The 22,056-nt window shown below is 50.1% G+C and overlaps 3 protein-coding genes and 1 non-coding gene across 5 annotated transcripts; 2 read left to right on the top strand and 2 right to left on the bottom strand.

The window, feature by feature from the left end:
- Positions 1–2,829: 2,829 nt before the first annotated feature.
- trnat-ugu (transfer RNA threonine (anticodon UGU)) lies at positions 2,830–2,902 on the bottom strand. The gene has a single exon. It is a non-coding gene; the product is annotated as a tRNA-Thr (tRNA).
- A 625-nt stretch (positions 2,903–3,527) lies between these two features.
- On the top strand, positions 3,528–11,749 carry dnttip1 (deoxynucleotidyltransferase terminal interacting protein 1). Its single transcript, XM_088937813.1, has 13 exons — positions 3,528–4,024; positions 4,442–4,512; positions 4,735–4,831; positions 5,341–5,439; positions 6,627–6,695; positions 7,334–7,390; positions 7,506–7,567; positions 8,331–8,376; positions 8,728–8,786; positions 8,978–9,038; positions 9,475–9,546; positions 9,748–9,803; positions 10,360–11,749. Exons 1-13 carry the CDS (start codon positions 3,953–3,955, stop codon positions 10,466–10,468), a joined length of 930 nt encoding a protein of 309 aa, XP_088793939.1. The 5' UTR covers positions 3,528–3,952; the 3' UTR covers positions 10,469–11,749.
- A 516-nt stretch (positions 11,750–12,265) lies between these two features.
- Positions 12,266–16,318, top strand: ube2c (ubiquitin-conjugating enzyme E2C). 2 transcript variants are annotated; one of them, XM_088937815.1, is made up of 6 exons: positions 12,266–12,303; positions 13,354–13,488; positions 13,935–13,962; positions 14,090–14,176; positions 14,764–14,968; positions 15,533–15,777. In XM_088937815.1, the coding sequence occupies exons 2-6, from the start codon at positions 13,388–13,390 to the stop codon at positions 15,775–15,777; spliced, it is 666 nt and encodes a 221-aa protein (XP_088793941.1). In that variant the 5' UTR covers positions 12,266–12,303; positions 13,354–13,387. The 2 variants fall into 2 exon arrangements, with proteins under 2 accessions (XP_088793941.1, XP_088793942.1); XM_088937816.1 differs by lacking the exon at positions 12,266–12,303 and adding an exon at positions 16,142–16,318 and having other exon boundaries at positions 13,217–13,488; positions 15,533–15,592.
- On the bottom strand, positions 15,430–19,164 carry LOC148817831 (regulator of G protein signaling 9-binding protein). Its single transcript, XM_088937814.1, has 3 exons — positions 18,987–19,164; positions 18,071–18,319; positions 15,430–17,411 (listed from the first exon to the last, which is right to left on the bottom strand). Exons 2-3 carry the CDS (start codon positions 18,270–18,272, stop codon positions 16,861–16,863), a joined length of 753 nt encoding a protein of 250 aa, XP_088793940.1. The 5' UTR covers positions 18,273–18,319; positions 18,987–19,164; the 3' UTR covers positions 15,430–16,860.
- Positions 19,165–22,056: the final 2,892 nt, after the last annotated feature.

Genomic DNA, 22,056 nt, shown 5'->3' on the forward strand with positions numbered 1-22,056 from the left:
CGTGTTGTGGACACAACCCAGAAGCCCTGCTGTTATAATTAACGTTGACACAGTAATAGCACTTATCATTTGTACTTGGCTTTATCTATTACTCTGATACTGGATCTGATCCACCGATGTCTTGCAATGTACACAGCTGTTATAGTTGCCCAAACAACTTTGGACAAGACTGGAGCAAGGAATGTTGGACTTTCTTTGAAGGATTTTAGCCAAGCCCATTTGTAAGGGAGTTGGGGGCTAAAGTGAGAATTTGTGCAAGAACACCCGTGTTTATTTTTATGGTTTGTGTTTCCTCGATACATTTGAACCAAACAAGCCTGGCGAGTCAAATGACCTCCTCTTGTCTGTAAGCCTGCGTTTTAAAAATGTTGTGGCTGGAAATTCCTGGGGATTCGGCACACAGATGAAAAACTCCTGCAGTTTCCTGCCTGCAAGTGGCGCCAGAGGATAGGACGGTAGCGAGCGAGGGAGAGGGTGGACAGATGATGGGATGAAAGACGCAGTGGCTCGCCCCCAAGACTGTTGTGGAGACCAGCAGCATCGCTCTTGGTGCTGCTGCCCTGTTTCTCCCAGAGGGCGGCGCGGGGGGGGTTTGCGCAGAGGGCTTTCACAGCCACCAGGAAGCTCACCTGCCCAGGTGTTGCTTTGCCAGCGGTGCTGGCAGACAGTGCAGGCATCAGGCTGGCAGGGGGGCCAAGGGGACAGGGAACTGCAGGGATTTTGCAATTGCACAGCTCGGAGCTCTACAGCAGTACGCACTCAGTCAGCGACATACATGTATATATAATATATATGGAGAAATAAAAACGAGTTCTGAAAACGAGCCTCAAACCCCTACTTGATGAGTGCACCTTTACCCCGATCCTTTCTCGCATATGATGGCCTGTGTCCTATGTGGGTTTTTTCCCCTGCATGCGTTTCCTTCAGACTTCAGCTTCTCAGCGTCGCCTGTAGTGGGTCCTGGTCACACACACATCTAGGCCAGATGCACTAACCGGCCTGACTGCAGGCTGTACAGAAGCCTTAGAGCTGTATTGCACTCACCTGGCGTACAGATTGATTTGTACTGATTTACAATGCAGTTAGTTCAAGACTTTCTTTGACATTTTTTGCGCACAATTTCAACAAATTTTGTTGTCATCTTTTGTTTTATAGTTCTATTCGATTATTTTTTTACCCTGTTGTGTTCTTTCCCCTTGTCGAGTATTAAACGTGGAGAAGGGTAAATATCCTTTTATTTAATGGATTGTTTTGGATGTTTTTTTTACAATAACAATCTGTAGAAAGCTACCGTTGTACAGATGATATAACGTGGTTTAAAGTAGTGTAATACCTTTTATGTGCGTGCAGTTTTTTTGTAAATTTTATTACAGTGAATTCATATTGGAAAATCCTCTGTTGCAATTCAGAAGTCACGAGTTAAAATAAATTAGATGTTGCTGTATACTATTTCGTATTTGATGTGCAATAAATGAAACTACATTTTTTTCACCTTTTACACCTACAATGCTAACAATAATATAAATTTTAAACACTATTTTATTATAGACGTGTAATAAACCTTATGTACAGTATATAAACATATTTAAAAGGTGCAGACAACAAAATTAAAAAAAACGTCTGTGGTTTAAGCCCTCTGAATGTCATTCAAAATTGACAACTATATCATGCATACATTAAAAGTACATATAGTGTTTCGATTATATCTGTGATTTTTTTTCCTGATAAAGTGAAACGATCTCGCCTGTTTCTGCAGCGCCATCACGAGTTGCTGACGTCATGTTCTCTCGCTGAGAAAACGGCGTGGAGACCAGAGGGTTGTAGGTTCGATTCTCGGGTCGGCTCCCTCCTGATGCTACCCAAGGACTGTTGCAGAAATTAAAGAAAATAAAAGTCTCGGTTAAAAAAAACCGGAGTCATCTGATGCATATGATAAAATTGGAAAAATCAAAACCTCAGCCGGTTACATTGCAAATAGAAAGTGCATTTATTCGAAGAGCAAGGGAAATGTTGACGCAACGATGCCGGAAATTAAAAAAAACAAACAAGCTGAGAGACGGCTATTTCGCATATAATGAAGATATTTAAAAATTGTTAAATACAGGTGAGAAACGCAACACGACCAAAACTCCAGGCAGCTCTGCGACATGTGACTGACTGACCCCTCCCTGAATCTTGGCAGCAGTGCCGGGCCGTGATTGGTCAGAACCTACCCACGTTGCATCGTCCCGACATTCTGATTGGCTAGCCCATGTCTGACTCTTGACAGCGCTGCGAGCTTTGATTGGCTAACGCTACCAAGAACGGACAGAGCTCTTTGCGCTAGGACCCTTCAATACAGCATGGACTAGTGTCGAAATAAAGACCATTTTACAGTAAAAAAATAAACCTGAAAGCTCGAACTTAGTGATATAACTATCCAAAGAATGACAATTAAAAATGTGTACTTTTTAATTTAAAAAATGTTATCGATATAAAGTGATTCAAAGTCGGAAAGTCGATTCAATTCAATTCAGGGTGCTTTATTAGCATAACCGATGGGTACAATCAGTGTTGCCAAAGCAAGAAAAAATAATACAATTAACACGAAACAAAGCAATAATAAAAGTAAAATAAAGTATATCCTAAAAGAGCTGTAGCTGGAGTCATACTGCTCAGAGGATTGTAAGATGCAACTAGCATAGGCTATTAACTGCTCTCTACAAGAACACTATGTGTGTATTTAAAATTACATTTGAAAATCAGACTATGTCTGTGATTAATTACATATGTATTCCGAACAACAGTCAGTGTGTTTTTTTTGGTAAAAAAAAAACAAAAGTTTGTGGCAGGCCCCAGCGAGATTTGAACTCGCGACCCCTGGTTTACAAGACCAGTGCTCTAACCCCTGAGCTATGGAGCCACCGCCGGTAAAGCGGAGGTATTGTATCCCTCAAATATCAATACACTCAGGTTATATTTCTCGTTATTTACGTCAAACATATGAGTATTTTCCTCTTAAGTGATTTACAAACGTTAGTACGTTTTTTAACATTTGAAACGCACAAAACCAACACTCTGCAACTCCTTACTATTGGCCAAGAATGAAAAAGTTCTGTTTTGACACAAATCTTTCAAAAAAAATAAGGTGATAGCTTTTTTTTTCCCAACTAGGTTCAGAAGTGATGTTTCTTCACCGGTCTGTTTGAAAAGAAGCACCGTACAGAAATCAATCTTTTAACATCCGAGGAAAAGATTGATCCTCGAAAAGCGTGCTGTGCCCCTCAACAACATGGCTGCCGTACGTCGAGCGCAAACAACGTCGCGGAAAGAGATTGGGTAATTAACTAGAGTGAGGTCATGGCGTACTCTTAGTGTTTGGAACAGTATTTACCACGATTTTACCCATTCCGCGAGTGTGTCTGAACGACACGGTTTCTAGTAAAGCTGACGCTGTCGTCAAGCGCCCCTCTCAATCATGGCCGCCCTAACGGCTCTGGGGGTTGTTGTTTTTTTTTTCACTCGCGCTCATCGATGACGCAGCCCGTCGGCGGGCGGTGACGTCGGAGCTCGAGGAAGTAGCGATTTTGCGCGAGATGGCAGGAGCATCCTGTCTGTGTCGGTGAAGACGGGAGCAGCGCTCGAACACGACGGGCGATTTAACGACATAATCCAGCCGACAACTCGTCTTCGGGCGCTGCACCCCCGGGGAGAGGGGGATCCTGGAAGAGCCGGCACCGCCCCTGAGCTTTTTTTTTTTTGTAGTGTGAACCCGGCGCTGGCTAATCCGTTTTCACAATGAGACTCCGTCCTGCGCCGTGAAACGTCTTGTTGTCTGTGCGCAACAAGTTCGCCTGCTGATCGCGCCGCTGTTTTAGTTATTTATTTATTTTTTGTTGTTGTTTTTAACTGAAAGCAAAAGGGACATCCCACGTCCCCGCACCAGGCGTGAAAGGGTCCGACGCCGGGGAGGATGGGGGCTCACCGCAGCGAGGGGCGCAGGGACTGGCTGCCGCCGCAGGACGCCCCGGAGCAGGTCGCTGTGGTGAGAGTTTACCCCCCCCGGCCGCCTATAAGCATCGCAGCCCGCAGGTCCTGTCACCCTGCGTCAAGGCGAGCAGTAGTTCCCCTTCCCTGCCAGTTCTCGGGCTTGGGTGAACATCCGAACCCCTCGGCGTGACGTTTTCATAATTTCGCTTCGCAGCAGCTTAACCCTGTTTGGCTTTTTGAAATAAATAGCTTAAAAGCGGTAAAACTGAAGATACGGGGGACTCGGGGGTGGGTAGAATTTTAATGCATTCTTGCTTGTCCTTTAATTGTCGTGCGTTGAAGCCCGCGATGCCAGGTCTCACTGTGCTGGCTGTGGGCTGGTGCAAGAGTTTGAGGGTTTCGTGACACGGTGCCGGCAGTGGAGTTTGTTCGTCCTCCGCCTGGGTGACCCTCCCTCCCTCTCGTCTTCCAGAACCCGTGGAACATCATGATAAAGCACCGCCAGGTTCACCGCAGGGGTCGGCGCTCCCAGATGACAGTCAGGTAACAAGACTGTGTGTGTGTGAGCAGAAGGCGTCAAAATGCTTCTTGTAAGAGCTCCTGAGAGCAAAGAGCTCCAGGGTTTCCACCAGCTGGGGTTCAAGGAGTTGTCATGGTGTTTTAGGGCGCAGGCGAGGCTCGGTGTGTCGCGGGGCGGGGCGGTACAGTGGCCGCCCCGCGGGTGTAAAGACAGGAGCGCGCTGACCGTGTCCCTGCCCTTCCCAGCTACACGGACCCCGTGATCTCCATGGACCTGCTGCGCGCGGTGCTGCAGCCCAGCTTCAACGAGGACATCCTGGCCGTCTTCAACAAGTACATGAAGGTGAGCCCGCGGGGGGCAGGTGCGGTGTGGGGGCGCCCCTGCACACCCCGCCCCGCAGGAGGAGGCGCGGCATCACAATTATTTCTTGACCCCTGACCCCTGACCGCCTTCACTCCTAGCGCGCTGCTGCCGCGGAAAGACTGGACCCAGAGCTTCACAGCGGCAGAGAGCTAAGACCAGAGGCCCAGAGCGGGGGGACCATGGGTGGAGGGGGGGTGCTTCTCACCATGAACATTTTTCTCCAACGTGGGAAAGGCTTGTTGGCATGATAAAAATAGTGCAACTTCCTATGATAGCAGACAGTGGCTGAGATGCTATGTAGTGAGCTGGGAGACTGCAGGCCTCTTTGACAGGCATTTCCTGTGTAGTGTGATACTTGCAGTACAGGTGCATTGCAGTGCCGTACCTGAGACGCTGCAGTAACATAGGGTTTGAGTAGTGCAGTGAACAGGATGTGCGTGACATCGCCTTGACCAGCTCCCCCCCCACTCTGTCCCTGTGCGCTGCAGTTCTTCCAGAAGGCAGCCAGTAACGTGAAGGAGAACATGGGCGACGAGGTGCAGCCCGAGGTGCTGATCAGGGAGGCGTGCCGGAACTGCCTGGAGCAGGTGAGAGCGCCGGGCCGGGCCGTGAACCTGCACCTGCGCAGCCTGAGGGAGGGGGCTTTTCAGTCAGTCTGGGGGTGCAGCAGCAAACAAAGAAGTCAAAGGCGGGTGCTGTTGTACAGGGGACACCAGAGGGTAATGTCTTCCACATCATCTTGAAAGACTTTAGTTAAGATTTTCAGCAGTATTATAAAAGTATGTTTTCCTGGGAGACTGGAAAACAAGCTGTTTGCACAAGTTGTGATATGGGAACATACAGTGTCGGTTCTATCCAGGAAGCTTGCACAATTAGATCCTAATTCTGGAATTATACAAAAATACGATTCACAGTGTAAAGTATCACCTTATCTCCCGTAACTCTATTGTACTGTCTTCTCTGTTGGTAATGTTTCTCTTCCTGTTGTATTGTACTGTGTCAAAAACCAGATTTCCCCTGGGGATCATAAAGTTTGGGATGAAATGAATACACACTGTACAATAAGAACATCTCTTCAGATTTTCATAAATCACAAAACATGATGCAAATACTTTTGTTTTTGTTACGCTTACAAAACCACCTGCTGTGGTGTCTTAAAATGGTTCAGTGTAGGATTTGTAGGTTAATGAGTTTATTTAGTCAAATGAGTTTAAAGTTGTACAGGTCGCTGATAACGTCTTCTTGTAGAGTTTTATTAAAAAAAAAGACTGTTCTGTATATTTCAGCTATAGGAACAGCAAACAAGCTTTATTTTTAAGTGTTTGAATATTGTAATTACTATGAACAGTTTATTATATAATTATTCAAGAACAACAATATTTAGAGAATCTTTCTTGCTGAGAGTGGTTTAATACACCCCATAACCTCGCATGATTTTTGCTCTGAAGCTGATAATACTCAGAATGTGAAGAGTATTTGGTTCTGTGGTACAGATGGATTTCTATGTGTTCATTTTAAATGTTCTACATGATATAAAATGGGCTAATTATGACAACATGAACCTCCATCCCTCAGACTTATTTAGCTGCTGAGCAGTGCCTTCTGGGATGGAGAAGTGATTGTGGATTAGTGGGGCATGGCGTAATGTGTTTCTCAGAAATGCAGGACTCGCTGTGACTTGTAGCTGCCAGTAATGAGGATAATGAATAAGGTGGTATGATGAGAACTGTTCAGGACTGTTAGATCTCTTGTGTGATCCTTCCTTCCTCTGCAGGCTAAACAGCTGTTCTCTGATGGGGAGAAGCCACCCCAAAGACCAGCTGTGGACCTCCCAGCCAGCAAGGTGCGACCTCTGACCTCTGCCCTCTCTCCCCTGTCCTGGCCCAACGGAGGCCTTCTATAGCCGTAGGGGTGACTTAACACTTTTAAGTGACAGATAATCGCTTCCAACATCTTAAACTGCACTGTAGTTTTATCTGCCTTCATTTCACAACTGTATTTTTATTTAGGTGAGAGTGGGGAAGTGTCATTAGCAGTCTCGATGAATCCAGTTTGTCTGGCGATCAGATTACATAGTTTATATGCAAAAGAATGTAAGCCCTTCTAGAACTAACCTGTAACTAATCTTAATAGATTAGTAAGACAAAGGAACTTTTCCCCAGTTCTGCAGAAGTCATTCCCTGATCTCATGCCCCTTTGGTGTAGGCTAGTGGTTTCTCTCCTGGTCCTGGTGACCCTCACACCTGCTGGATTTCATTCCTGCCAGGAACAAACAGTTCACATTACTGTTATTATTGTTAAGTCAATGAAGAGTTTGATTGTGTATCTGAGGACTCGGCTGGAACACAAACCAGCAGGTCTGTGGGGGTCACCAGGACCTCGAATGGGAACCACTGGCGTGGGGACGATTGGTGGCGCACGGCCCCCCCTGCACGGTCAGCGGGCTCTTTAATGTCTGCCCCTCTCCTCTCTCCCCTCCAGCGAGGCAGACAGGTGGACGACGAATCCAGCCAGAGGGGCAGTCCTGTTCCCAAGAAGGTAAGGAGGCACCCAGCGATGAGCTTGTGGGAAATCCTGCGGAATGCAGCGAGAGAGCCGCAGTTTCGGACGGAACACTCTCTCCTGTTCATAGAGATGGGTTTTGTCTTCACAGAGGAAGGGGCGTCCGCCTGGGCCCGTCATTCCTTACGACCGGCCCGTCTCCACTGGAGCCATGTGAGTACCTTCGTGCGCGTGCACACCCAGGCACAGTGCTGCACGTGGGGGACAGACACACCCGGGTTGAACTGGCCAGCCTGCCTCACTCGAGATCAGTGGCTCCCAACACTGTATCTGCTGGTTTTCGTGCCACCTGAGCTTTAAGTCTCCACTGTTAGTTGATGACTTAATTTAACCTGTTTCGTCAGTCAGTCCTGAATGTCAGCAGTACCCCCACTTCAAGGGTTAGCTGGTTACTTCTGACTAAACGGTTTGAAGTTTGATGGGTTGATGATGAACAGACTAGGGGGTGAGAGTGGATCTGTGTCAGACACGCCCACAGTGAGCACGCGGCTCTGCAGAGGTCCAGCTGGGTCCGTTTCAGGCAGCACACCTGGAGGAGGGCACTTCTGAGACTCGGAAGCCGGTACAGCTGAGACCAGTGACCAACCCCAAATCTGACCTTTTCATAAGCTGAAAGCAAGTTAACAAATATGCCCCCAAACAGAAAGCCAGAAACGTTCAGCCTGTGATGAAGAACCAGAGGAGACGGCGTTCCTGGAGGTTCCCGGGGGGCAGTGTTCCGCCCGGCCAGGCCTTCCTGGTCCTGCTCTCGTGCTCCCGGCGTCGTCTGGGTTTCTTCCAGCCGAGCTCTCGGGTTAAAGCCCCTGGGCTGCAGCAGTACTCCCACCTGTGTCCGCACCTGCTTCATATCGGGATTGTTAACAAACTGCAGCAGAGCTGTGGATCCTGATCCAGTCCTCTGTCCTCTCTTCTGCAGGAGCAAGACGAAGGTGTCTGAGCCCATCAGGAGAGAGGGTCCGAAGGTACCAGGGGGCTGTCACTGGGGTGGGGGGGCTGGTGGTAATGTGCACGGGCGGTTTAATGGGCCGGATGTGCACCACACGGCCTTAATTGGTGGTTTGGAGAGGCTGTGCCCCTTTTTAAACCTGAAAAAACAGATGCGCTTGCCATACAAAACTTTTAACTGACTTTACTGCCTGTGTGTCAACAGGTTGCTAAATGAAAACGACGTGTCTGCCAAGTAAAATATTTTACAGTGAAAATAAAAGCAATAGAAATCAGTCAGAGTGACTTGGAAACAGAGAGCTTCAGTTTGTACTGTATGCATGATTAGCGGTGAAAATCTGTTTCTGATGTTCTTTTCCCGACCGCAGTGGGACCCTGCAAGGCTAAATGAAAACAGCACGTTCGTCCTGGGCTCTCGGGCCAACAAGTAAGTGGGGGCAGCAGGGCCTTGTCGGATTGAAGGCCTGTCTCGCTGCCTTGCTCTGTTTCCTCTTGAAGGGCGCTGTTACCTGCAGCGACCTGATGTCTGCGTCTGTCCTGAGCCGTCGTTCCTCTCTCCGGTCCCTCCTGCCTGATGCGTCTGATTCTCCCCTCTCACTCGTCCCGTTGTCGTTGCAGAGCTCTGGGGATGGGCGGCACCAGGGGCCGGATCTACATCAAGCACGCTGACCTCTTCAAGGTGAGAGCGCGCGAGGGAGCTGTGGAAGTGTGGAATGAGAATTACTCTTCTCTGTGATGCGAATACTCACGACAGTTAAAAGCGCCACCTGACATCAGACGCCGGCGTTGAGAGTTGGTAGCTGTAAATTCTCTGTACGGACTCCCTTGCTAAGATGGCTGTAGTGGCTTAAAGGGACAGAGGTGGCGTTGCTCGTCTCTCTGCTGTGTTCTGTATTCGCTCCGTGACAAAACTGTTGCAAAGGGCACCGTAGCAAGCAAAGAGCTGACGATTCTAGGCTCAAACAGCGATGTTTCTGATGGTCCTAACGTCATAGTACTGGAGAGGGGCCTTGCACGATGGACAGAACAGCAGCTTGAGTGTAAAGTGTTTCTCCAGCGAGGGGCGAGCTGGGGGCACGCGTGCATGCCTGACTCGGCCTGTGCGTCTCTTGCAGTACGCTGCCGACCCCCAGGACAAGCACTGGCTGGCCGACAGACAGCACATGAGAGCCACGGGGGGCAAGATGGTGAGTCCTGCCAGGGGCGTTCTTGTACATCCTTACGTTTCTAAGACGTAAGGGCTCCTCCAGTTGTGTAGCTGTCTTGTGATTTGTCTTTGGTGGTGGGGAAAGCTCCCTTTTGTGCGGGGCTGGTTTCTGCTGTAATTGTGTGTTGCTGAACATGTGGAGCAAAGTCCTGACGTGGCGTTTCCTCCGTGCTTGTTGCAGGCCTATCTCCTCATAGAGCAGGACGTTCAGGACCTGGCCCAGAGTGAGGACTACAGGTAACGCGGACCCATGCGTGCTGCGCTCTTGAGTCGCTAAGAATATCTTCTGGCTGCTTTTATTCAGTGACACGAACTTTGCAAAACTTTAATTCTATGGAATCGCATCACCGATCTAAATAAGAAAGAGCAGTGATCCTAAAAATTGGTCAGTCCACTCGGTGTGTTGCAAGTAATTCGCTCGATCGTCTCTTAATCGGTTGACAGTTCGGCTTGCAGTTGTGCAGTTTTAGTGTGTGGGGATCCAGCAGCTCGCGGTAGCCAGTCCAGCAGTCTCTTCTCTTTAATAACAGGCACACTTTCGGGCTCATGTTGTCAGCACAGACACTGGAAGTGCGTTTAAGAGAGGGAACGGGGGGCACTTCTTTACCCAAAGGGTCATGGGAGTAACAGGCTACACCTGCCAGTACTTTGGCTTCATTCAAGAAATGGCTGGATGAGATCCGCATTAATCTCGGTTAACTGCCAACAATGGCCTCTCTGTTACAAACCTGCTCTTGTGTAAATGCGGCGTCCCCGGCAGTGGTCACCTGTGCTGTCCTGTCCCCTGCTGCAGAGACTGTCCGGACCTGAAGCTGGACGAGCTGAAGCCCTTCACGGTGCCCATCTGGATGATCGAGAAGATGCAGAAGGCGATGGAGGCCCAGCGGTCAGAGAGGGAGTGAGGGATGATGGGAGGAGGAGCTGGCTGTGATGCAGGAGGTGCAGGAGAAGCTCCTACCCAACAGCCCGAGACTTCAGCGACGCGTGCTTACTCATGGCAACGGCGCTGTCAGTAAACACCCAGACACCAGACTTCCTTTTTAACCCGTTCACACATTTCTGGTTACTGACTGATCAAAACCACAGTATGACAAGGTTGTAGGTCCTTTATCTGTTGAATGCATCTACATACAAACTTTTTTAAAAAGGCAGACAGGCGGCAATTACTTAATAAAGTACGGTTCTGTGCTTTTTTTTATTTGTAAACTTTGTGGAAAAGACTGTTAGAACTACTGTAGAAAGCCAGGCCCAACACACTGAGCCACCACATCAGAGCAGAGGGACGCAGTCAAGAGCTACAGGAGTTAAGATGTTAAGAGACTGGAAAAGTGAGATAGTTACCAAAATGTTCAAAACCATCTCCCCATAAGAAAAATCTACTTTTCTTTCTGTTTACTCTGTATTCTTTCCATTAAAAGTTTTCCATTTTCCGTTTTCCTTTGTGAATTGTTCCAGTGATGTAGAGTCTAGGCTCAGCTTTTGCTCCTCAAGTCTTCTAGTTCTTGGCTTTAGCAGGTATGCAGAGGACGCTGTTGGGGACTGACAATAAGATATTGTACCGGGATGAACAAGTCAGTGAGGCTCTGACTGGATTGACCAGACTTCTCGTTTCTGATTCAGCTACATAACTAATAGTCCGTTGACTTGCTTTGCAAAGTGCGCTGCTTTTTAAAGTTTTAATAGTTTTTTGTTGTTGTTGTTGTTGCTTCAGAAACCTTTGAAGGTGAACATGAAATGCAAGTATTTGTAGCCCTCGAGATGTGTTCTTCTCGTACTCGAGGTGATTTTTTTAGGATGACAAAGACTTGGAAAGGCCTGCACCTGAGAGTCTATTGTGCAGGTCCTCCGAGAAGCAGATTGTTATCAATGAGTATTTGGTACCGAACGTTAGGAGGGAGTTTAAGACGTTGACAAGGAATGCCTTGATCAATTCGAGAGAGACGTCATCGGAGTTTTTGATTTCCACCTGAGATTTTTTTCCAGTTTATGCATTTATTTAGTTTTTTAAATATAAATTTAAAATGATCGTTTGCAACAATACCTTGTTAGAAGACGGGAGAGAGCGAAAATCAATTTTAGAAACGTCGAAAATGTTGTTTTTGTCAATGGAATGCCTAGTGAAACGAGTTGTTCCTGTATATATGAATACCGGTGCTATATAATAAAGTTTGGTTTATTTACAATATCGTTTGTGTGTTTTTTCTGTCAGAAATACTCATACGAATTAATAAAAAAAAGTAGTTCAAGTAGGGAGCTGCGTCAGCATGCGTAGGCTGCAAAGGTTTATTCCCTGCTGAGAAGAAAAACAGAACGTTTCGGCTGTGGAGCCGCCTTCGGGTGTTTTTTTCCTTCTATTTTCAGCATGTAATAAACCTTGTACTTGTTCCAGTAACAGCATGAACGTTACCAGTTAATGTATTGTACTGCATCAGTTTCCCCGGAAGCTGCTCCCCCCTATTTCCGCTCACTTTAAATCGCCCCGTCCAATCAGATTGAAATCCTAGCCGGGGTGCGTCACTCCTAGATACGGTTGCCAAGACCTTTGTTATTCCTTTTGTTTTCTAACCCTGCGGTCTGATTGGCCCGCACAGAGGGGGCCCGTGTGGTGATTGGCTGGTTGGACAAAGATTTGAAAAAATTTGAACGGAGGGGCGGGATATAGTATGCCGCCCAGAACCTGTATGATAAAATAACCAAACGGAGCTAGAGAGCCGAGGGGACAGAGCGAATTTATCCGGTAATATTTTTATTTTATTAGTAAAGAGATTCATAAGGAGGGGGGTTATTTTATAGACTAATACTGGGGTAGGCTGGGGAGGAAAGGGAAACCTGCAAAGCTGATTGTTTGTCAGTGAATTTCGTTGTTTTTTCCCCCAATATTGGTAGGCATCTTCCTCTCTGTGGAGTGATTGATGTCGCTGGCTTAAAGGAACTTTTATTTAAAATAAGTTTAAGTCACGTTTGAAATCTGTCTGGTTAGTTGCAGTAGTGGGTTAAGGATCTTTACCGTCTTTTGTAAGTATTAGGCGTCTTGGGCCTCGGCAGCCCGGGGAGTTTGGCAGGCGAGACTGTCCGGCCTGACAATGTGCATTATTTCGCCTCTGGGGTGCAGAAGAGCCCCTTCCTCCGGGGTCAGGGGACAGACGGGCATGGCTGTACGGAAACTTTCTGGAAGTGCGCTTTTAATAGCGAGAACAGAGGGCACGTCTTTACACGCAGGGTGGTGGGGGATGTGCTACAAACTGCGTGCCCAGCCGTGCTGGACCCCCCCCCCCCCCGGCTTCTCTCAACACACGGCCGGCTGAGAGATCCTGTGGGATCAATGTGTCAATAAATCCGCAAGATAAATACGTGAATCATATGAGCCGCCGGTCCTCAACCCTCTGCTTCACACCTTGATCTTGCCTGTAACTTACAGTGTACGAGCCGCTGAGGATGCAGCGCTTGCTCGCTCAGCGGGCGAAGTGAAATAAATCTTTTTTCCCCCCCAGATTTATACGTTTGCACGGCGACGTGGTTTTTATTAAACAAAAAACGAAAAGAAAAGCGCGTTTTTGTGAGCCTCCCCGCCTCCCAGATCTACCTTTCCGCCCGCTGGAGAGGAGCGAACACGCAGTGCGCCTGGTCTGACCTCGTTTCTTCACAATTATTAATGTTATTAAATTGTCTGGAGGGGCTCTCAGCTGCACTTGGGCGTCTTGCGTTTCTTCTTCCGGGAAGAAGAGCGTGCAGCTCGGGTTTTAACATTTCTCGTTGTTTTGTTGTTTTTTTTATCTTTGCATCCCAGAAAACACCGGCAACCCAGCCCCCCGAATCCAGTCATGGCTTCTCAGAACATGGACCCCGCCGCGGCCCCGTCCGCCGCCGCTCTGAAGGGCAGCGAGGCCGGCGGCAGCGCGACCAAGGGCTCGGTGTCCAAGCGGTAAGAGAGCCGGGGGGCCGGCGGACAGACCAGCAGCAGCAGCAGCCGACCGGGATCTCTGATGCATCTTGCCCGCAGGGGGGCCTACAAGTCTGTAGTCTGCTTATTGAGGGAGAAAGCAGGGTTTTCTGAAGGAGCGCGTTTAGCTCTGGCTGTATTTTCTTCCAGGGCTTTAAATCAAACGTAGCCCGGGTCTGCGTGTGCGCCTCCGGGCGTCCAGGCCTGCTCCACACCGGAAAGAGTAATGGAGGAGATGTAGCGCTGCCGTAGCAACCGCAGCAGAGCGTTGAGCTGCGCTGTTTCACCGGGCGGGGCAGAGCTCTCCATGTGTGCTGCCTGCTGGCCTGAGCTGCGTTTTGTAGCGTTGCAGCCCTCCTTTTACAAAAAAAAAAACACCGTTTGCATCTGATAGACTGACATGTTTCCCCTGCCCTCCTGTTTTCCAGATTGCAGCAGGAGCTGATGACATTAATGGTAAGAGAGTTGTGACTCTTTACCCTGCTCTGGGTCGGGGTTTGGTTAATCATGTTCATGGGATAATGGCATTATGGTGAGCGAAGACGCTCGCTGGTTGGCTGAATGCATTTTCCTCTCTCCGCAGATGTCTGGGGATAAGGGCATCTCCGCTTTCCCGGAAAGCGATAACCTCTTTAGGTGGATCGGAACTATAGATGGAGCTAAAGGAACAGTAAGTGATCCCAATTGTTGCGTGTGCGGTGGGGCTGATTTTGCTGGTCTGGTAATCTTAAGCAACACCGGTGTCATCCTGCTGGCTTTCATTGTGAGGAGAGGACGTGACTCCTTTCTAGTCCTGCGAAGGTTAATGTGCCTGCGAGTTAGACTGCCTGGGCAGATAACAGGAAGTCCTCTGCTCTCTGCTCATGCATTTATCTTTGTGAAACTCACTTGAAAGGTGGAAGGAGGAAACCCGCACTGAATAAAACTCCTAAGAGCTTTTGTGCACGCCCCAAACCCAGCTACTCAACTGCACCGCTTTGTGGAGGAGCAGTGTGAGAGCCCCCAGTGACCCCCGACAGCTGCCACCTGTTTCCTGCAGTGCAGTTGTCCAGAACAGTCGGGCCAGGCAGCACAGCAGCTGTTCAGAGGGTTGTGAACGATCGTCAGAGTTGTATGAACCTTGGTTAGCTTGGTAGTGTTATTTCCAGACTTCTCTGGGGGAGATAAGTCAGATTTCCCTCAGGTGTGGGTTTTACCCCATAACAGAGAAACCCCTCACTCCCTGCTGCCGCAGGCTCTAACCCGCTGCCCTTGCAGGTGTACGAAGGCCTGAGGTACAAGCTCTCGCTGGAGTTCCCCAGCGGATACCCCTACCAGGCGCCCCGCGTGAAGTTCGTCACTTCCTGCTTCCACCCCAACGTGGACGAGCAGGGCTTCATCTGCCTGGACATCCTGAAGGAGAAGTGGTCAGCCCTGTACGACGTGCGCTCCATCCTGCTGTCCGTGCAGAGCCTGCTGGGAGGTGAGGGGGATGAGACGCTCTGCACTTCCATTGTCGGTGCCGCGTTCTTCTTCGCCTGTTGTTGGGGGGGATGGGGGGTGCCCCTGTAGCCTCAGGGAGCAGGAAGCGGTGTCCTGCCGGGATAAGGATGCTAACGTGTTTCTGGATGAGTGCGGAGCAGAGAGATTTAGACTGCCTGGACAGCCTGGTGACTTCACCGCAGTCTAGAATCCCTTGCACACTGTACTAATTCTCTTTACTCTGGTAACTGTAGACTCGGCCAGTACAAAGTATAATCTGTGACCTAGTCAAGAGTAATGCTTCAGCATTTAGCTTTCCTTCATTAAACCATATTTGCAAAACTCAATCGCAGTGTTTGCCAGAGGTTGTAGCACACTTAAGGGTTAATGCCAAAGAGTCCTGTTTTAAGAGAAGAGCTGTAGGCAGAAAAATTCTTAAAGGACAAAGTTTTTGTTAGTCTCAGGTTTCAGGGTTTTTATTTCTAAATCTTCCCTGACGGACAGCTTCCAACAGCAATGACCCTCCAAAATCAAACCTTTGACCCCGTCGTCTTCCTTTTCGCAGAACCCAACAACGACAGCCCCATGAACACGACGGCGGCTGAGCTATGGGCGAACCAGGAAGGTAGGTGCCTTTCACCCTTCGCCCAGCCTGCTTGCGTGAGACTTCGTCTCCTTTATTCAGCTGCGTCTTCCCTCTGTCCGCGTTCTTTTTTTTTTCTGGCTAACCTACACGTCGGGAAGGGGGGCCGAGCCAGAATTACACCACTCTGCCCTTGTAAATTTCATCTCATCTTGCGATGGTTCTGAACATAGTGGCTAAAAACAAGACAAGGCTATTCTGTCTAAGTATAAGTGGCATTGAAGCCAACAAAATAACATTAAAACCTAATTGTCCATGGATTCAAACTAGCGGTGACTCTGGGCCATCAGCCATGTGCAATATCTAGACTTCGGAGTGGGATTAACCTTCATTGTTCCTCATTATTTCACGTACGCCTTAACTCCCCACTCAGACCTTGTTCAGCTTGTACTGTTGCTGGATAATGAAAATTCCCCCCTATTCTCAAACTGGCATCGCTCTGCCTGCTGCTGGCTGGCAGTCACAAGATCGCTGTGCCGTCCTGTTTCTCATTGTGGTTTACTGCCTAATGGCTTTTCTCTTCTCTTGCAGCCTACAGAGCCCATTTGCACTCGACGTATAAGAACTGACCCCTGGGGCTCGGCCTGTCCTGTCTCTTGTATGTCTGATATTTGAATGTACCTTCCTGTCTGTTGCCTTCTCATGATGTAAATTCATTTTAATTTTTTTGTATTAACTTATGTGAATAAAGATGTCTTGTAAAATCCATCAATCTGTGCTTTGTGTTGGCTTTTGCATTGGCTTCCTTTTAGTAGGAGGAAGGCCATTGTGCCGTAGGCAGAGCATGGTTGAGTGCAGAAGCTCCTGCCTTCTTGCCTGTAACAGCAGGCTGTTCCTTGCCTGGCCAGAACTATGCCTCGGGTGGATAACGTTTGAATAAAATACCTCATCAGACATACCGACTAACCAGTCAGGTTCGCACGTGACTTTGTAATGAGTTACCCCTTGTGAAAATTGTTTGCTGAAACTCAGGTGTGTAATGAAGGTGCAGATGGGTCTGTTTCGCCGCAGTCTTGCCAGTTAAGCGTCTCCACATTCTTTTGAGCCTTTAGAGGAAGGAAGTGATTCTTCCCCCAACCCCCCCCCAGTTTTGGAAAAAACTAGAAATTTCTGCTTAACAAACTGGAGTAAGAGCTGTCGGATGTGTTCTCTGCCCTTGCTAAATTAGGTACGATAGAGCAGGCGCGTGCTTGCACGCCCAGCTGGGCCTCCCTGTGACGTACGCGGGTGGGGAACAGCTGGGCTCATGCTCAGTTCACCAGGCAGAGGATCCAGCCCAGCCGGCAGCCCGGGTAGCGGCAGCAGCCCGCCTGGCGTTCTGCCCCCTGGGACAGCTCCTCCACGGTCAGCAGCTCCTCCGACGTCACCCTGTCCTCGGGGTCCAGCTCCGCCAGGCTGCCCTCCGCCCAGGCCTCCTGCGTGGCCTCCACTGACCAGATGGGCACGCTGACCCTCTGCAGCAGGTCCTGGGCCATGCGCTCCAGCTGGGCAATGTGCGCCCCCAGGTCCGGGGGGGGCCCCCCAGCCTCCGCCTCCTCTCCCTGCCCCCAGGGCGCCTGCGCCAGGGCCGCCCGGGCTGCCAGCTCCGCGGTCCGGCCCGCGGCGCCCGTGTGGAGCAGCGCCCGGCGGTCGCGCGGCTGCCTCAGAGGGAAGAGGGCCTGCAGGGCGGCGGTCTTGTGCAGGTCCTGCAGGAAGAGGTCCAGCCCCGACAGGAAGAGCACCCACAGCCGCTCGGCCTCCTCGCGCTCCTCCGGCCCCAGCTCGGCCCCCGTCAGCAGGGCGGTGAGCCGGCCCTGCAGCCCTGCAACGAGCCGGGACATTCGCGTGGTCCGCGGGCCAACACACCGCTCTACACTGCTTGCTTATAGACCCGCATTCGGTGCTAAATCCTTCTCCTGGCTTTAAATAATCAGCTCCACCATACGTCTCCGAACCCCTCCGTGTCTACACTCCTGCCCGCAGAATCAGCTCAGGAGAGGCTGGTCCTGTGCTCACGGCACATCCCTGGCTGAGGGTGACCGTGCCTTTTCTGCCACTGCTCCATTGTCGAGAAGTGCCCTTCCATCGACTCATAGAGAGACAAATCCTCAGACTCCCAATCTCCAGAACTCACCTTTTCACTAGGGCCTGTACGCACATTTCTTAACTTTCTATCCTGTTTCTTTTTTGCATTAAAGAGCAAAAAAAAAAAAATATTGTACTTTTTTATCACCATGTACTGTACAGCATCCTTCCGTTTGGAAACGTGCTTTGTAAATAAAAGATTATTATAACCTAACATTTGAAATCTCTTACATCAGCTAGTTCTTTAATAGCATCGCTATCCTTAGCATGGTCAGCGTAGCAATTTCCATGCCGGAACTGTTAATGTGGAATGAACCGGACAGGGCTGCTTACTCCGAGCTGCCCGTCCAGGAAAGCGCAGGAAAGGTGTGCCCTCGGTGCTTCGCCCTGCTCTACCTGTGCAGATGTGGTGAGCCTTAAGCCGGGTGTCCTCCAGCTCCTCCCTCAGGCGGCTGCAGTCCGTGCTGCCCCCCACGCACATGGCCAGCTGCTGGAAACAGGCGGTGACCTTGGTCAGGGCGGCCTGCGCCTTCTTGCACTCCGCCACCGAGCCCCGCGCCGCTGGCAGCTCGCCCACCGACCGCCTCCACGGGCTCATCGCCGGCCTTCGGGCTGCCCCCGCGCTGCCCCCGCGCCCGGAGGTCCCTGTCGGCCAGGAGCAGAGGCGGTCAGACACCTGGACAAGGTCCGTGTCTCCTGGTGTGCGTTAGCAGAGGAATGCCCACTGAATACAAGGCCACCTTCGTCGCCTCTAGACGTGTAGAAATATGTTCCAGAAGGCCAGGTCTGTTCGTAAGCAAGATCTTTGAGATCATCTGGTAGGCAAGGTTTCCTTGAGTAATTGTCTTAACTGCACTATAAATTGTTTTGTTCCGGCTGCACGAGTCACAAGCTTTCGCAAAGGCTAAAAATAATAAGAATGCATGCATACAGTATAACGATAACCCCTGTGGGCAGAACTCACATTTTGCTGAATGAGGTAAAGATCGGTTGTGCGCAGCTGCAGTGGGAGTGGATGTAGCAGTTAAAAATTTCTTTTTCAGATTTTAGCTCCCTTCCGCAACGGAGCGATTTGTGATCTAGGGGGTTAAGACCAAGCAGTGGGATATAGTGCCTTTTTTTCCTGGCTCAGCCTCAAGAGGAGCTTTACAGCTCAGACAGGAATCCTTTCAGACCCACAGGTCTCCCCCTTCGCTTCCTCCCCTGCCAGAATCGCTGCAGGGGGTCCGGGCACGAGGAGACCAACGGCATGCACCCTCTATTTCTGTTGCCCGATTTTCACGAAAGTCCCAGCAGCGTCCCAGCAACTCACCTTCTGCCGATCCTGGGGCTCTGGTGATGTGGGAAGCTGTGCTGGGCTCAGAGGCTCCTGTGTTGTCTCATGGTGTAGCTGCTGCTTCCGCGCTGGAGCTGCTCTTCTGCTCCCCCAAGCAACTCCGCTCACTCCTGCTTGCCCCTGCGGCCTCCCCTCTCCTCCTCCTGCGCCGAGTGTTGCCACAGGCCCAACGCCCCTCGATTCCTGCCTGGAACACCCCTCCCACCCCACCCCCACCCCCACTGCAGCTGACGCACTGATTACATTAGGAGCAGTGCTGCTCTTCTCCTGGGACGCACAACATCTCAATTATCCCTGCCTGGCAGCTGATGCTCAGGGATGCCCAGGCCCGGCGTGAGAGACAGCGTGCCCATGCCTGGCGCGCGCGCGCGTGTGTGTGTGTGTGTGTGTGTGTGTGTGTGTGTGTGTGTGTGTGTTTGTCATTGTACAGCTGCTTTAAACTGACATTTCCTTAAGGACAACGCGCTGTAAACAAGGCTGACGCTTCAGGAGTTGCTTTGCGAGTCCAGACCGAGCCACTAAACACTCGGCTCTGCATCAGTGCGGTGCCCGTGGGACGTCACTGTGCGAAATGGAAGCCACGCTGGGGCGTCCACCTCCTCAATCAGAAGTGTTCGCGTCATTCGGTTGAAGAGGCATGACGGACAGGGGAGAGGGGACAGGGGACAGGGGAGGGGGTGAAAAAATACCAGCCCTGGTTTTTGCCTCCTTCTGCAAAGCCAGCCCCTTGCCTGCCCCCGGTGCTGGTTAGTTAATCACCCGCTGTGTGCTGTGTGCGGAGCGAGGGGGGCGGTGGGGAGTGGAGATGTGGGGGGGTTTCGGATCCCCCTGGGTAGCTGTGCTTACTACCACAGGGCCCCCCGGGGAGTGGGGAGAGGCCGCTGATGTCATCACCTTCTCTTCCTCACCGCGTCTCCCGAGCAACTGCTGCTAAAATTAGCCCCCCCGTCGTCATGTGCAAAACAATTACCTGCCGCCGCCGAACTTGTGACCCGAGTGGGTGCTCTCTCTCCCTGCCTCCCCATTCACAGCCCCATCCTCTCCGCCACCTGCTGCCATTCATAAAAACAAGACGCCATCTGTCTTGTCCGCTTCACACTAACAGAGTGATGCTCGGCTGCAGCCGAAATAAAAAAAAAAACAGGCCTGGTGATCTCCTCTGACACAGGAGGCTCCATACGACAGATGCTGAAGCACCTCCATTGTAGGACGCCTGCTTACATGCAGGTGGAGACTGAAGTCTTGGCACTTTGCAGCCACAGCAGGGTGGTCCACTAATGCGTTAGGCTTGGCTAGTGCATGCTCAGTTATATGCATTTGAGTACAGCCCAAGATATTGCATTCAAAAATGTTGTAGTAATTTATTCAAGGGCTGCCTCTGCGTTTCTTCATTTAAGTACATTACCACGTTGGGCATGTGTGTCATCCAGCAGGCATCACTGCTCCTCCACACAGCCCACGACTCTCAATTACCCACAACGTGCTGAAAGGGGTCCAAAACGCTCCGCGCCTGCCAGTTCCCCGAAAACACATCGGCCAGTCTGGAAAACCCCTCCCCAGCGAGGCTTCAGTGCAGACTGCACCGGGCCCAAGACAGGGAATCCCTGGGCTGAACAGACAAGCACCTCGTCACATGCCCTCCCCAGCTGCCCCCCGGCCTGCCCACTCCACGAAGACTGCACATCCTCCACACGGCTGCACCAGAAGCTAGGGCTCTCTTCTGCTAGCTTTCCAAATGCCCCTCCCCCAGCTTGTTGTTTGGCCCGGCTTGCCAGCCTCCCAGTTAGCCTGTTCCACACTCCCACCACCCTTTGGGTACAGAAGTGTCTCCTGTCCTTGGTTTTAAATGCACTTCTGTGGAGGATTCCCTTGTGCCCTGTAGTCCGTGTGTCAGCCCCCTGCGCTGACGGTGCAAGTCCCTTTATGGAGTTCGAAGTCAGTTTTACTCACAGGTTGTATCTGGACTGGTTCTGGAGCAGCGATGTCTTTCTGTAATGTGGTGACCAAAACCCAGCATGATGTTCTGGATGAGGTCTTGCAAGAGCGATTCACAATGTCAACATGACATCCCTTGTTTTAAATTCCACACACTTAACTGTAACTACCTGTGTAACTATAACTGTATATCTCAGCGGTATGTTCTAGTATCTTGCAGTGCTTTGCGTTTATTAGAAATTAACTGGAGCCAAGGACGACCAGCCCTGCGTTTGTTGATAACCTGTATACAAGTTAAGATGGAAGTTTAAAGTCGATATAATTTTTCGAAGTTGGCATTCTGAAAACTACTACATCTCCTAGAAAAGCCTACAACCCACAGGAAGAGGACAGCATCTTTTTACCCGAGCTTGTGCAGAGGTCCGGGAGTTTTTTGTGTCGTAGACCCCGCCGGCTGATCTGGAATTTCTCCTGGAGTTGCAGTAACGTGAGATTCCACCAGGTGGCGACGGAATATCTGACTGTCAACGAGGCCATACAGCCGAGCCTGAGCGCTTGTGCGCCAGCTTGCAACTTGCAACTTTGTAAAATTGCAACGTCTGCTGATCAGGCTTAAGTTCGCCAGATAATACTAAAACTGCAGAAAGCAGGTTGTTTAAAAAGAAACTATGCCAGCAGCTGTAGATTCAATGCGGATTTTTAGTTTCTCAAAATACTTTCGGTCTGCTTAAAAAAAAAGAAGACAGAAATACTTTTTTGTGCGGCTCCCTTCATCGGACCGAGCAATCCAGACGGAAGTGAATACGACTTACCTGAGATGTCTGGTGGCAAGGCGAGACGTTTTTAGTTTTTCTGCCTCGAATGACATGCTTTCAATCCAAACCCTAGTTGGAGTCTATGACTAGGACTACTCATAATATGAGTCTCCTCTCCTCCTCTTCCTCGCTTTTTCATTCCGTGTTTGCTTCGGTTAATAAATAGCTAAACCCGTGCTCCTGTTACAACGGGTTGCCCTCTGCTATTAATATCTTAAACGCTCTTCACTTAATAGACCTTTAATCAAGTGGCAGTGGGCTTATTTGTGTTTTATTTTGCTCGAGAATCCGTATCG

This window comes from Atractosteus spatula, chromosome 19, assembly GCF_055471065.1.
Source record: "Atractosteus spatula isolate fAtrSpa1 chromosome 19, fAtrSpa1.hap1, whole genome shotgun sequence".
Lineage (NCBI taxonomy): Eukaryota > Metazoa > Chordata > Actinopteri > Semionotiformes > Lepisosteidae > Atractosteus > Atractosteus spatula.